Genomic DNA, 14,939 nt, shown 5'->3' on the forward strand with positions numbered 1-14,939 from the left:
GGGCGGCTCACAACAAGTGAAAAGCAATCCAATACATAATCCAATTAATTAAAATATTGAAAAATTTTTAAAAAACCCATATACTAAAATACATACACACAAGCATACCATATATAAATTCAACGTGCCCAGGGGGAGATGTTTAGTTTCCCCATGCCTGACGGCAAAGGTGGGTTTTGAGGAGTTTGCGGAAGGCAGGAAGAGTAGGGGCAGTTCTGATCTCCGAGGGGAGCTGGTTCCAGAGAGTCGGTGCCGCCACAGAGAAGGCTCTCCCCCTGGGGCCCGCCAACCGACATTGTTTAGTTGACGGGACCCGGAGGAGGCCCACTCTGTGGGACCTAATCGGTCGCTGGGATTCGTGCGGCAGAAGGCGGTCTCTGAGATATTCTGGTCCGATGCCATGAAGGGCTTTAAAGGTCATAACCAACACTTTGAATTGTGACCGGAAATTGATCGGCAGCCAATGCAGACTGCGGAGTGATGGTGAAACATGGGCATACCTAGGTAAGCCCATGACTGCTCTCGCAGCTGCATTCTGCACGATCTGAAGTTTCCGAACACTTTTCAAAGGTAGCCCCATGTAGAGAGCATTACAGTAGTCGAACCTCGAGGTGATGAGGGCATGAGTGACTGTGAGCAATGAGTCCCGGTCCAGATAGGGCCGCAACTGGTGCACCAGGCGAACCTGGGCAAACGCCCCCCTCGCCACAGCTGAAAGGATGGTTCTCTAATGTGAGCTGTGGATCGAGGACGCCCAAGTTGCGGACCCTCTCTGAGGGGGTCAATAATTCCCCCCCCAGGGTAATGGACGGACAGATGGGATTGTCCTTGGGAGGCAAAACCCACAGCCACTCCGTCTTATCCGGGTTGAGCTTGAGTCTGTTGACACCCATCCAGGCCCCAACAGCCTCCAGGCACCGGCACATCACTTCCACCGCTTCGTTGACTGGGCATGGGGTGGAGATGTAAAGCTGGGTATCATCGGCATATTGATGATACCTCACCCCATGTCCTTGGATGATCTCACCCAGCGGTTTCATGTAGATGTTAAATAGCAAGGGGGAGAGGACCGACCCCTGCGGTACTCCACAAGGGAGAGACCTCGGAGTCGACCTCTGACCCCCCACTAACACCGACTGCGACCGGCCAGAGAGGTAGGAGGAGAACCACTGAAGCACAATGCCTCCCACCCCCAACCCCTCCAACCGGCGCAGAAGGATACCATGGTCGATGGTATCGAAAGCCGCTGAGAGATCGAGGAGCACCAGGACAGAGGATAAACCCCTGTCCCGGGCCCGCCAGAGATCATCCATCAACGCGAGCAAAGCGGTTTCCGTGCTGTAACCGGGCCTGAAACCCGACTGCTGGGGACCTAGATAATCTTGATTTTCCTGATAATTCTGCAATCTTGTCTGCTCAAAGTATCTGAAATCCCGGTATGTGCATGTTATTATCAATTTCCTTGTTTAGCCAAATTTCAGTAAAGCATAGAGCAGATGTATTGTGAAAATCAGAATTGCAACGGTTTAAAAGTATTTCATCCATCTTGTGTGCAAGTTAACATAAATCAGTGAGAAACATTAAGTGGAGCGTGGTTTTTTTAAGTTCCCTTATTCCTTAGTCTATTTAATAATAACAGAGTTGGAAGGGACCTTGGAGTGTGGTTTTTTTTAGTTTCCTTAATCCATAATCTATTTAAAATTTACCTCTTGGTCTTTGGCATCTGCATTTGTTTTTGGTGAACCATAGTTGTTGGGAAATGGCTTCCCCCTGTGCTAAAATCTCTTCCATGTTTATAAAGACAGGTGGGGGTGAGGTTACAGAGAGTTGCTCTTTAAATGAAATTTAATGTAGAGAAAGTAACATTTTACACCTGGGCAGGAAAACAGATTACCTGAAACCTGGCTCAAAGATAGTAACTGAAAGGAGTCCTAGAAATCTAAACGGATGATCAGTTAAGCATGAATCACCTATGTCTAGCAGCAGCCAAAAAAGCCAATGCAATCCTTGGTTATATAAACAGATGCATAGAATCAGAATCACGTGAAGTACACCTGCATAAAGTCTTAGTAAGACCCCACCTGGAATACTGCATCCAATTTGGGCGATCACATTATGAAAAAGATGTTGCAAAGCTCAACTGATTAAAGGCCTGAAAACTAAAACAAGGACAGTTAAAGGAACTGTGCATGGCTGGTCTAGTAAAGAGAACGGCCAGGGGAGAAAGGATAGCTGTGCATTTGAGAGGTTGCCACAGAGAGGAAAGGGTTGAGGGCAAACTGCCCTCCCCCAGTGGGAGGCACAGAATGCCATGATTGCCACATCAGAATGAAGCGACAGAGAGAGTTTTCTCAATGAGGCGACCTCGATTGAATCAAGATCTCTCCTTTTATTGTATTTTACTTTTCCTGACATGTGGTACAGAATAACCAATTCGCGAACGCCACATACATTAAGCCATCCTCCAACTACCACTCACTCATGCATCATATAGGGCAATCTTCTCATGGCTTCCCTATAGATAATTAACGGACGCTCCATTCTTTGCCTTTTCCTGGATTGTGTGTTTACTGGTGATTAGCAAAGGGATGAGAGTAAGGCATATATTTCCTTATATTGAAGTTAGCTATAGGTTTTCTTCATGCTGTATATCAAGTTAATTATTTTCCACATGGTCATGGATTCTGCAGCTTGCTTGCTCAGCCTGGACTTTGCTTCCTTTCATAGAGGAAGAATTAAGGTTTTATACAGCACCCATTAGGCTTAAAACATCACTCTCCAGTAATATTTTATTCCTAAATTTCAGTGCCTATAAACCTATGATTACAACAAAGGGTAAAGCAGTTTTCCAAGGCACCTGAAGACTAGACAAGGATTAATGGAGGTAAACTGATCAAAGAGACATTCAACCTAGAAATAAGGAGAACTTTTCTGACAGAACAATCAACTAATGGAACAAAAGTTGCTTTAGGAAGTTGTGGGAACTTCATCGATGGAGGCTTTCAAGAAGAGATTAGAGTGCCATTTGTCAGAAATGGTGAGGGGTCTCCTGCTTGGGCCAGATGTGGGACAAGATGAACTTCAAGGTCCCTTCCAACTCTACTAATGTAATATCTAATTTTTTTCCAAACCACTAGAGGGAAAGCTAAGAAACAATGGATGGAAATTAATCAAGGAGAGAAGCAGCCTGGAACTTTCTTACCGTGAGGATTATTAACCAGTAGAAGAGCTTGCCTTCAGATAGTATGGGTACTTGATCACTGGACATTTTAGAGAAGAGACTGGACAGTCACTTGTCTGAAATGGTATAGATGGGAACTCCTGCTTGAGCAGGAGGTCCGACTTGAAGAGCTCCAGGTTCCCTTTCCAGCTCTCTTCTGATTTCGATTCTGAATCCTCAATGCTTTCTTGTGCTTTCTGGCCACGCAGGTTTTTAAATAAAAGATGGGCATCAGTGAGATTAAGGTTATCATTTGGCCTGAAAGTTATCTGTGGATCCCAATATTTAAGTGGTGCAGTCCCCATTCATTTCAAGTACAGTGGTACCTCAGTTCTCGAATGCCTTGGTTGTCGTACATATCGGATATCGAACAAAATTTTCAGCAAAAATTTCCTTCAGTATCCGAACAAAAATTGTTCATTATCCGAAATGTTACCGCTGGGGGGAGGCTGCAATCCCGGCAGCTTCAGGGGGCTCCTTTCCTCAGTGCTTCGTCTTGTTACCTGTAGGCAGCTGCACCAACTTTCTCCTTCCCGGCGGCGGTTTCCCTTCGAGGAGCAACTGTGCCAGGAACGTCACTTAATGAAGGGAAGCTTCTGGAGCGGCGGCAACTGCTGAGATGGCTCCAGCAGATTCCCTTCATCACGTGACGTTCCCGGCGCTGTTGCTCCTCGAAGGGAAGCCGCCGCCGGGAAGGAGAAAGTTGGTGCAGCTGCCTACAGGTAACAAGATGAACCACTGAGGAAAGGAGCCCCCCGAAGCTGCCGGGATTGCAGCCGCCCCCACCCTTCCTGCAGCTTGGAGCGCTTATAGAGCTCCTCAGATTTTTTATCCCATAGGAAATAAAGAAAATAGATTTAATTGGTTCCCAGCGACTCAACAGGGGCTGGGAACCAATTAAGTCAATTTCCATTATTTCCTATGGGATAAATTAATTTGGTACTCAACCAAATCGGTTCTCGACCACACTTCTGGAACAAATTGTGGTCGAGAAGAACCGTTGTACCTACCTGAACGGTCTTCTCGATGCCCTGGAAGGAGAGTCCAGCATGGTTTAGCTCAAGTCTTATTGGTAGGACTGAGTTTCAAATTAACATAAATACATAATAATTAGGTACCGCCCCCTTGCTGCCCCAAGTATCCAGTTTTAAAAAATGAAAAGATGTAAGAATAATCAACTTTATTAACAACCATAATAAAACATTAATATCAACCAAACAAGAGCTCCCATGGTTCTTCGGGAGGGTATGGACTCTCCTTCCAGGGCATCGAGAAGACCGTTCAGGTAGGTACAACGGTTCTTCTCCCATGCCTCCTGGAAGGAGAGTCCAGCATGGGATATACCCAAGGTCTAAAGTTTCAGGGAGGGAGATTGTGAACCATGGGTGGTACCTCCCCGCACACCTTCTGGAGTACACGTCTGCCAAAGGCAGCTTCAGCCGAAGCGAAGGTATCCAACTTGTAATGATGAATAAAGGTTGTGGGTGAACTCCATGCCGCGGCTCTACAGATATCCTCAAGGGGGGCTTGCGACGCCCAAGCTGCCGAGGAAGCCGCACTCCTTGTCGAATGAGCCTGTATACCACTCGGTGGAGTCCTTGCACTCGCCTTGTATGCCTCAACTATACATAGTCTCACCCATTGGCTAATGGTATTGGAAGATACCTTGAGGCCCAGTTTGCTAGAACTAAATGACACAAACAAAGCCTCAGTTTTGCGTAAACTGCCGGTACGCCGGATGTAAAGTTTCAATGCTCTGCGTACGTCTATCTTGTGCCACTTCAGTTCTAAGGGGTGATTACCACGAGCACAGAAATCCGGTAACACCAACTCTAGAGCTCTGTGAAAGTGTGTGTTGATTTTTGGAAGAAAGGTGGGGTCCAATCGCAAACAAACTCTGTCCGGATAAAATTGACACAAGTCTGATCTTACCGACAGTGCGGACAGTTCAGACACCCGCCTTGCTGAGGTGACTGCCACCAAGAAGGCCGTCTTGAATGAGAGGTAACGCAATGGAACAGTCCTTAACGGTTCAAAGGGTGGCCCCGTGAGGGCCTGAAGAACCAAAGTTAAATCCCATGTGGGGAAACGACGAACAGGAGGGGGGTGCGTGTTGGTAGCCCCTCTGAGAAAATCCTTAATCCAAGGGTGACAAGTTAAGGGTCCCCCATCGTCCCGCTTTATAATGGTGGCAAGCGCTGCGACCTGGCGTCTTAGTGTTTTTGGCACCAGACCTTTCTCCAAACCTTTCTGTAAGAATTCCAAGACAGGGATGACTGAGGAATCCTCTGGTCGAAGGTTCCTGTCATTGCAAAAAGAATGGAAGGCTGCCCATGTTGCCTGATAAATTCAGACTGTGGAAGGGCGTCGAGCCGCTTGAATAGTTGCGATGACATTCTCGGGAAGGAGACAGCTCCTCAACCTGTCCCCTTCAAATGCCATGCGGTTAGGTGGAACCATTGGGGTTCCGGGTGGTACACAAATCCCTGACTGAGGGATATCTGGTCGTCCGGTATCCTCCACGGTGGGGAGATGGACAGTTCCCTGAGATCCGCAAACCAAGGTCTCCGAGGCCAATGAGGCGCTAGCAAGAGCACCTCCGCCTTCTCCATCAGAATCTTCCTTATCACCGATGGAATAAGCGGAATCAGAGGAAAGGCGTAGAGCAGAGCCTTTGGCCACTGTAGATGTAGTGCATTGGTTCCTTCGGCACCCGGAGATGGAAACCGGGAGTAAAACCTCGTAAGTTGGGTATTCTGGGGGGTGGCGAATAGGTCCACCACCGGTGTTCCAAACCGACGCGAGACTTCTTGAAATAGACCCGGATCGAGCCGCCACTCCGTCGGGTCCAGTTCCTGGCGACTGAGCCAATCCGCCTGTTTGTTGTCCTCCCCCGCAATGTGTTCCGCATGCAGAGAGGAGAGATGAGTCTCCGCCCAGTCGAAGAGAAGGACCGTCTCTTCCATCAGCCTGAGAGAGCGCGTTCCACCTTGGTGATTTAAATGTGCCCTGGTCGCTACATTGTCCGTGCGCACGAGGACGTGCTGACCTTCCAGCAAGGTGGCAAAGGCCAGCAAGGCCAAGCGGACCGCTCTCAGTTCCAAGAAATTGATATTGATTGGGCATAGTTCCTGGGGGCTCCAGAATCCTTGAGCCACCTGGGCATGGACATGGGCGCCCCACCCCAACAGACTGGCGTCCGTGGTGAGGATGGTATAACGGCATGGTCCGAAGGGAGTGCCCTGCCGCAGCGCTGGAGATCTCCACCAGCGCAGGGAAAGTTGTAGCTCGCGTCCCACGAAGGTTAGACGGTGTGTATGGCTTAATCTTCGACGCTGAAATGGGAGCAAGGTCCACTGAAGCAGTCGATAATGGTAACGGGCCCAAGGGACAATGTCCACGCAGGAGACCAGGGTCCCCAGCACCTTTGACAGAAAGGACAGTGGGACCTTCCGTTCCTGTTGAAGGCCACCTACCAGAGAGCAGATGCGATGTTGTCGCTCTGGAGATAGATATACCCTCTGAGAGGCCGTGTCTATCACCGCACCCAGATTAATGAGTCTGGTGGCAGGAATCAAATGGCTCTTTGGCATATTGATGGTAAAGCCGTGATGTCGTAGACAAAGCATCGTGGTTTGCAAGTCCTCGTGCGCCCTCTGGCGGGTTGGAGACAGAAGTAAGATGTCAGTTGTAGTTAAAATGATGGAGACTCTACTCAAAAAGAGGATAAATCAGCATCTAAAAAACAATAACTTATTGGACCCAAATCAGCATGGCTTTACTGAAGGCAAATCGTGTCAGACTAATCTCATTGAGTTCTTTGACTATGTCACAAAGGTGTTGGATCAAGGTGGTGCCGTGGATATTGCCTATCTGGACTTCAGCAAAGCCTTTGATACGGTTCCACATAAAGAGCTGATAGATAAATTAGTGAAGATTGGACTTAATCCCTGGATAGTTCAGTGGATTTCAAGCTGGCTGAAGCATAGACATCAGAGAGTTATTGTTAATGGCGAGTATTCTGAGCAGAGACAGGTTACAAGCGGTGTGCCACAAGGGTCTGTTCTGGGTCCTATTCTTTTTAATATGTTTGTGAGTGACATAGGGGAAGGTTTGGTAGGGAAGGTTTGCCTATTTGCCGATGACTCTAAAGTGTGCAATAGGGTTGATATTCCTGGAGGGGTCTGTAATATGGTAAATGATTTAGCGTTACTAGATAAATGGTCAAAGCAATGGAAACTGCAGTTTAATGTTTCCAAATGTAAAATAATGCACTTGGGGAAAAGGAATCCTAAATCTGAGTATTGCATTGGCAGTTCTGTGTTAGCAAAAACTTCAGAAGAGAAGGATTTAGGGGTAGTGATTTCTGACAGTCTCAAAATGGGTGAGCAGTGTGGTCGGGCAGTAGGAAAGGCAAGTAGGATGCTTGGCTGCATAGCTAGAGGTATAACAAGCAGGAAGAGGGAGATTGTGATCCCCTTATATAGAGCGCTGGTGAGACCGCATTTGGAGTACTGTGTTCAGTTCTGGAGACCTCACCTACAAAAAGATATTGACAAAATTGAACGGGTCCAAAGACGGGCTACAAGAATGGTGGAAGGTCTGAAGTATAAAACGTATCAGGAAAGACTTAATGAACTCAATCTGTATAGTCTGGAAGACAGAAGGAAAAGGGGGGACATGATCGAAACATTTAAATATGTTAAAGGGTTAAATAGGGTTCAGGAGGGAAGTGTTTTTAACAGGAAAGTGAACACAAGAACAAGGGGACACAATCTGAAGTTAGTTGGGGGAAAGATCAAAGGCAACATGAGAAAGTATTATTTTACTGAAAGAGTAGTAGATCCTTGGAACAAACTTCCAGCAGACGTGGTTGGTAAATCCATAGTAACCGAATTTAAACATGCCTGGGATAAACATATATCCATTGTAAGATAAAATACAGGAAATAGTAAAAGGGCAGACTAGATGGACCATGGGGTCTTTTTCTGCCGTCAGTCTTCTATGTTTCTATGTCGTCCAAATATGCTAGAATTCGGATCGGCCGTGACCGCAGATCGGCCAGCAGAGCATCCAGTATCTTTGTAAAGGTACGTGGGGCCGATGACAGGCCAAAGGGCATTGCCCTGTACTGGTAATGGACATTGTGTAGACAGAATCGGAGAAATTGTCGATGGGCCGGGTGTATGGGAACATGCAGGTAGGCCTCCTTTAAATCCACTGAAGTAAGAAGGTCCCCCGCTCGAACAGCGGTCAGGATGGAGCGGAGGGAGGCCATCTTGAACCGTCGATAAAGAATATACTGGTTCAGACGTTTGAGGTTCAAGATGAGCCTGCAACCCCCGGAGGCCTTGGGTACAAGGAACACCTTCGAATAGAATCCCGTACCTTTGGAACTGTCCTGAACGGGTTCGATCGCTTGGATCTGTAAAAGGTGGAGAATTTCCTGATCCAAGAGAGACCTCCTTTCGGGATCTCTGGTGACGGGGCATGTGGTAAAATGCTGCGGAGGGTTGTGCATAAATTCGATCTTTAGCCCTCGCGAGATAGTGGCCAAGACCCAGGGGTCTGAAGTAGTAGCCCGCCATCTCTCACTGAACTTTTGTAGCTTGCCTCCCAAAGGAATGCCGTCCAGGCAGTCACTTGGAACGTCTGGCATTCCGTTGTTGGTATCCCCGGAATGGTCGTCTGGTTTGGGAAAAGCCTCTGCCCCGTTCCTGGGAATATGGTCTGTCATTCCTATAGGATGTGGAGAAGGCTCCCTGTGAGTAAGGTCTGGCCTGCTGTGAAGTGGCGGACCACGAGTCCCACCGAAAGGACTGCCTACGGGAGTACGGGCCAGTCCTTCGGTCCTGGCGACGGAAAGATCGTGGGAGGACCTTTCTCTTATCTTTATCCTCCACCAGGACAGGATCAAGGGCCTCCCCAAACAATTTTGTGCCCTCAAAGGGGGCCGAAGACAATGTCCACTTCGACTTGGCATCCACCTGCCAGTTTCTTAGCCAAAGTAGACGCCTTGACGAAATGGTGGAAGCCATAGCCCTGGAGGCAAATTTGGCGGCATGCAGGGTGGCATCGGTGGAAAATTCCGCCGTCGCGAGGAGCTTATTCAAGTCCTGTCGCAGTCGAGTCTCGTCAGGACCCAGCCTCGCCTGAACCTCCTGGATCCACATGATGGATGCCCGACTGAAGAACGAGGCGGTGGATGCTACTCGAAGAGCCCAAGCGGCCATCTGGTGGGTCTTCTTAAGAAGTGTCTCCACCCTCCTTTCATCCGGTTTTAAATTGTCAGCCGTCTCTGAAGGTACGACAGCACGGGAGACCAATGTGGCCACTGGTTTGTCCACAGGGGGAAACTGGAGCAGGTTCTCCATGCTGTCATCAAAGGTATAAAACCTGCGTTCCAGGTTGGAAGGCCCTTGCGCCGCCGCCGGATGCTGCCACGGGCGCTTAACATTCTCGAGGAAAATCTCCAATGCAGGAACCTTGTCCGATTCCTTGGCGGGCTCCTTACATAAAGCCGCCGAGGTGCGTGGCCCGTCTGATGGTTCCACTAGCGGTGTTGCTCCTGGCACATCTAAGGCTTGCTTTGCCTTGTGTAATAAAACCCTAAACAATGAGGGTTTAAAAAGGCCGGCCACTGCTGGCTGCTCCGGAACGGTGAATTCGTCATCCGACAGGCCATTTCCGTTGTCACTGTCGTCCTCAAAATTGGAGGGGTCAATGGACATAGAACCCAACCCAGTAGGGGGCGGTGGTGCTGACCAGATATCCCTGGGTTGGGTAGGCTGGGATGGAAAGGTATTGGCCCGTTGAGTTGCTGCAGCTATGCCCTGCGTATATGCATTGGCCACAATGTCCTGTAAGGTAGGTGCAAAGGCCTGCCAAGCATCTGTATGGTCTCTAAGACCCGCTGCCGTTGGAGTGAAAGTAGATGAGGGAACATAGTTTGGTGCCTGTAACCCCACCTGAGGCAGTGCCTGGCTATGAGAAGAAGAAGGCCTCTCGGGCCTTGCTGCAGTTGATGGCAATGGAGGGATTTGCCTGTCAGGGGACCAGTCTCTCTCGGTTGCGGTGCCCTGGAGCCCCATGGAAGCAGCAGGTGAAAGAGCAGATGGAGGAAGAGGCTGGAAAGGGCCTATAGTCAGTCCTCCTATGATGGCGGGGGACAAGGCCGCCTCAAAACGCTGCTCTAGGGCCTTGATCTTGCGTTCAGCCTCACGCAGAGAGGAGCTGGATTGAGAAGACTTATTTCTAGGCTTGCTGGTCTTATCCTTCCCCTTGACAGGAGTCTTGACCGCCTGGGCCTGCTCCTCCCCAGTGACAAGCTGATCTGCCATATTTATCTTTATATATATGGGGCAGCGTACTCACAATCCAGAAAAAACAATGCACAGCCACAGTCGTTTGCCAGAAATAGAATGCTCTCACTCACAAGTGATGGCAAGCAGGCAGGACTGACAGTGAAGAAACTGCCCTCTGATAGGCTGTCAGCCGACCACGTGACTCCATCGGCTGTCTCTGGGCAGACATTGGGAAACTGATAACCTGGCCCGCTGCCCAGTTCGCGCCTAATTAAACCGGCAAGCAATGCCGGTCGCGCTTCTGGCTTTTTGCCAATTCAGCAAACATGGCGGCGTGAGGAAGGGCCTCATAGGGCGAGCGCACCCTTGGCGAAGCCGGGGAACATCTCTGCCGCCGCCAAACGACCCTTTGCAAGCAGCTCGGCGATCCCCGAAGCCTCCACTTGCTTGAACAGCTGTTCGGCGGCTTTAATGGCCGCCGCGGCTTTTTTCCCCCCCACTTTTTTTCCCGACGTCCTTTCTCTCACCGCCCCCGACAATGGGGAGGGGCGGACCCCCCCCATCTGGGGTGATATGGGCTTTATTAGACCACCAGGTCAAACTAATAATGTAAGTATAGCCCCGTTGCTCCTCGGTGGGCAGTACCCGCTGAGAGAAGAGGCCCCAAAAGGAGAAAAGGTGGGGGTGGTGCCCGCGGAGGGCAGAGACCCCATCAGAAACCAGGAATCTATTAAAATGAGAAAGGGAAAAAAATTACAAGGTTCACATACATTTATTATACATTAAATCACATTTCATACTCAACCTAAAAGTGAGAGAAAAAACTCATGTCCTTAACCTCGACTGAGTTTTTTAAAACTGGATACTTGGGGCAGCAAGGGGGCGGTACCTAATTATTATGTATTTATGTTAATTTGAAACTCAGTCCTACCAATAAGACTTGAGCTAAACCATGCTGGACTCTCCTTCCAGGAGGCATGGGAGAACCGAGGTACCACTGTAACTCCCTTTGATGAGTATATCCACTAGAGCAGAGTTGCAAGCAGAAAAGCAATTAGTCGTAAATCCCTTACTATTGTTTCAGCTTTTCTTCCTTTCCTTCCTATTGTCACTGTCCGCCTTTTCACCCTGCTTCACATTATGTAATGCAAGTAATAACTGAGAAAGAAAACCATAATGCGGTTATAATGATGCTGAATTTGAAAATCCGACTCATAGGCTCTTTGTCCTAATTTTGTGGTGATCTCTTTTGCCTTCCCTCGTGTTGTCCGTTTCTGGACTCGCACAATCGTATCCATATCAATTTTTAACCAAGGTCTCCAAACCTGGACATAGTATTCCAAATGGAGTCTCACTGAAGCCGTACGTAGAGGGATGAGACCTCCTTTTTGTGATGGTGATACATCTGGCGATGCATCCCAGAATTTTGTTTGCCTTCTCATGTGCCTGAGCACAATGTTTACCTTTTTGCAGTTATTGTTTCAGTGCCAGGGTAAAGACTTTCATATAGTTGTGTTAAAAAAAAGGGGAAGAGAAAACAGTGGTATGGATGTCAATGTATATTAAGTTTCTATAAGTAGGCAGCCTACTGGCCAACCCAGGCAGTCCCTGATTTATAATAATTTATTAAGTTACCATTAGAAGTTACAATGGCAATCAATGATGGTTCTGACTTCCTCCCTCCCAAACTAGGCATAGAGATTAGAATTGCCCCCACCCTCCTTGCCTTTGGCAAACTACTTAAAACCCACCTCTGCCGTCAGGCATGGGGGAATTGAGATCCTCTTTCCCTCTAGGCCTTTACAATTCTATGCATGGTATGTATGTATGTATGTATGTTTGGTTTTTATATTAATGGGTTTTTAATTGTTTTTAATATTAGATCACTATTGTACACTGTTTTATTGTTGCTGTTAGCTGCTCCAAGTCTCCGGAGAGGGGTGGCATACAAATAAAATAAATAAATAAATAAATAAATACTCCAAGGTATCAGAATGAAAACCATTCCAGTGAGCTGACATGGCAAAGGCTCAATCAAGAAGGAGGATCTGTGGAAATCAATTGGGACCAAATAAGATGAAATTAAGAACTAGTTCAAAAAATTAATTCAGTCCTTTCCTCATGAAACACACAAACATGTAAATGGGAACGTTCTCTAGAACAGCGTTTCCCAACCGGTGTGCCGCGGCACACTAGTGTGCCGCGAGACACAGTCAGGTGTGCTGCCAAGCTCCAGCTGGGCGGGGCGCTGCCGGTGCCTCCGAGCTCCCACTCGCAGCTGTCCCCCGGTTCCTGCCCGTTGCCGCGGTTTCTGGCGCTCTCCTGCTGGGCCCCAAAGAAGGAAGGCGGGAAAAAGGAGAGCGAGTGGGAGCTCGGAGGCACCGGCAGCGCCCCGCCCAGCTGGAGTTTCCTGGCGTCGGCGGCAAGTGTCCTTTGGGGCCGGCGGGAGGGCACTGGCGGTGGGAGCGGGAGCGTGCCGGCTGCAGCGGCCCCAGGCGGTTGTGGGGAGATGGGGGCGGCGAGAGGGAGCATCAGCTCCACCCCTCTACGAGCAGCAAGACCCTCAGCGACGGGGCGCGCCGTTTGCCTTTCGGCTCCGTCGCTGAGGCTTTTGCTGCTCGTGGAAGGGAAGGCGCCGATGCCCAAAGCCTCAGCGACGTTTGGCTGCCGGGGGGGTGGGGAGGAGAAAATCCTCCCCCCCTCCAGGAGCAGCAAAAGCCTAAGTGACGGATCGCGCCGTTTCCCTTTCGGCTCAGTCGCTGAGGCTTTTGCTGCTCCTGGAGGGGGGGTTGGCGGTGCCGATGCCAAATGCTTTCCCTCCGCGGTGGGGGGCAGCCGCAGTCAGCCCCAGGAGACAAAGAGGGAATGAGAGAAAGGAAAGAGACAGAAAGGGAGGGAGAGAAAGAACAAGTGAGAGATAGAAAGGATAGAGAGAAAGGGAATGAGAGAAAGGAAAGAGAGAGAAAGGGAGGGAGGGAGAGAAGGAATGAGGGAAAAAGGAAGAGAGAGAAATTAGAAACATGAGAGAGAAAAGGGGGAAAGACAGGAGAAGTACCCAGAAATGAGACAGTAGTATAAATTTCAGGAGGGATGATTGATGATTGACTGTACAGGTATTTATGAGGGGATGTTACATGGGATTGTATATATGAGGGGGTTATTTATGTATGTATGTATGTATGTATGCATGTATGTATGTATGTATGTATTTATTTATTTGTGTCATTTTGGTTGGTGGTGTGCCCCAGGATTTTATAAATGTAAAAAATGTGCCGCGGCTCAAAAAAGGTTGAAAATCACTGCTCTAGAATGTCAAGATACCAAAAATAATCCAGTAGCGCCCAGTTGAAATGAATAGTTCTGGGTGCTCTCTGAGCTTGTGTTGTTGCAGACATTTCATTAGCCAAATTAGGGAACATCATCAGGTCAGTAACCAACCTCAGAGGGCACCAAGGAGCCTTCAATCCAATTTGCGTCCACTGTGTCAAATTAAGATCTGATCAATTCAATTCAATTTATTAGATTTGTATGCCGCCCCTCTCCAAAGACTCGAGGCGGCTCACAACAATAATAAAAACAGTATAACAATGGAACAAATCTAATAATAAAGTTACATTAAAAAACCCCAACAATTTATTTATTTATTTATTATTTAGATTTGTATGCCGCCCCTCTCCACGGACTCAGGGCGGCTCACAACAAGGCATAAACAAATCGTAACAAATCTAAATAAATTTAAATATTTAAAAAAGTTTAAAAGAGAACCCCAATATACTAACAAGCACACACACAAGCATACCATACATAAATTGTACATGCCCGGGGGAGATGTTTCAGTTCCCCCATGCCTGACGGCAAAGGTGGGTTTTAAGAACTTTACAGAAGGCAGGGAGAGTAGGGGCAGTTCTGATCTCCGGGGGGAGTTGGTTCCAGAGAGTCGGGGCCGCCACAGAGAAGGCTCTTCCCCTGGGGCCCACCAACCGACATTGTTTAGTTGACGGGACCTGGAGAAGGCCCACTCTGTGGGACCTAATCGGTCGCTGGGATTCGTGCGGCAGGAGGCGGTCTCGGAGATATTCTGGTCCAATGCCATGAAGGGCTTTAAAGGTCATAACCAACATTTTGAATTGTGACCGGAAACTGATCTGCAACCAATGCAGACTGCGGAGTGATGGCGAAACATGGGCATACCTAGGTAAGCCCATGACTGCTCTCGCAGCTGCATTCTGCACGATCTGAAGTTTCCGAACACTTTTCAAAGGTAGCCCCATGTAGAGAGCATTACAGTAGTCGAACCTCGAGGTGATGAGGGCATGACTGAATGTGAGCAATGAGTCCCGGTCCAGATAGGGCCGCAATTGGTGCACCAGGCGAACCTGGGCAAACGCCCCCCTCGCCACAGCTAAAAGATGGTT

At 48.6% G+C, this 14,939-nt stretch overlaps 1 protein-coding gene across 1 annotated transcript in view; it reads left to right on the forward strand.

Moving 5' to 3' along the window:
- Window positions 1-14,939, forward strand: part of LOC139162870 (zinc finger protein 91-like) — a 131,724-nt gene that overhangs the window by 35,379 nt on the left and 81,406 nt on the right. The window contains exon 2 of the mRNA XM_070743739.1: window positions 7,071-7,078. Coding sequence (XP_070599840.1) covers window positions 7,071-7,078 — 8 coding nt within the window. The remainder of the gene's footprint in view (window positions 1-7,070; window positions 7,079-14,939) is intronic.

The sequence above is a fragment of the Erythrolamprus reginae genome, chromosome 2, assembly GCF_031021105.1.
Source record: "Erythrolamprus reginae isolate rEryReg1 chromosome 2, rEryReg1.hap1, whole genome shotgun sequence".
Taxonomy (NCBI): Eukaryota; Metazoa; Chordata; class Lepidosauria; order Squamata; family Dipsadidae; genus Erythrolamprus; species Erythrolamprus reginae.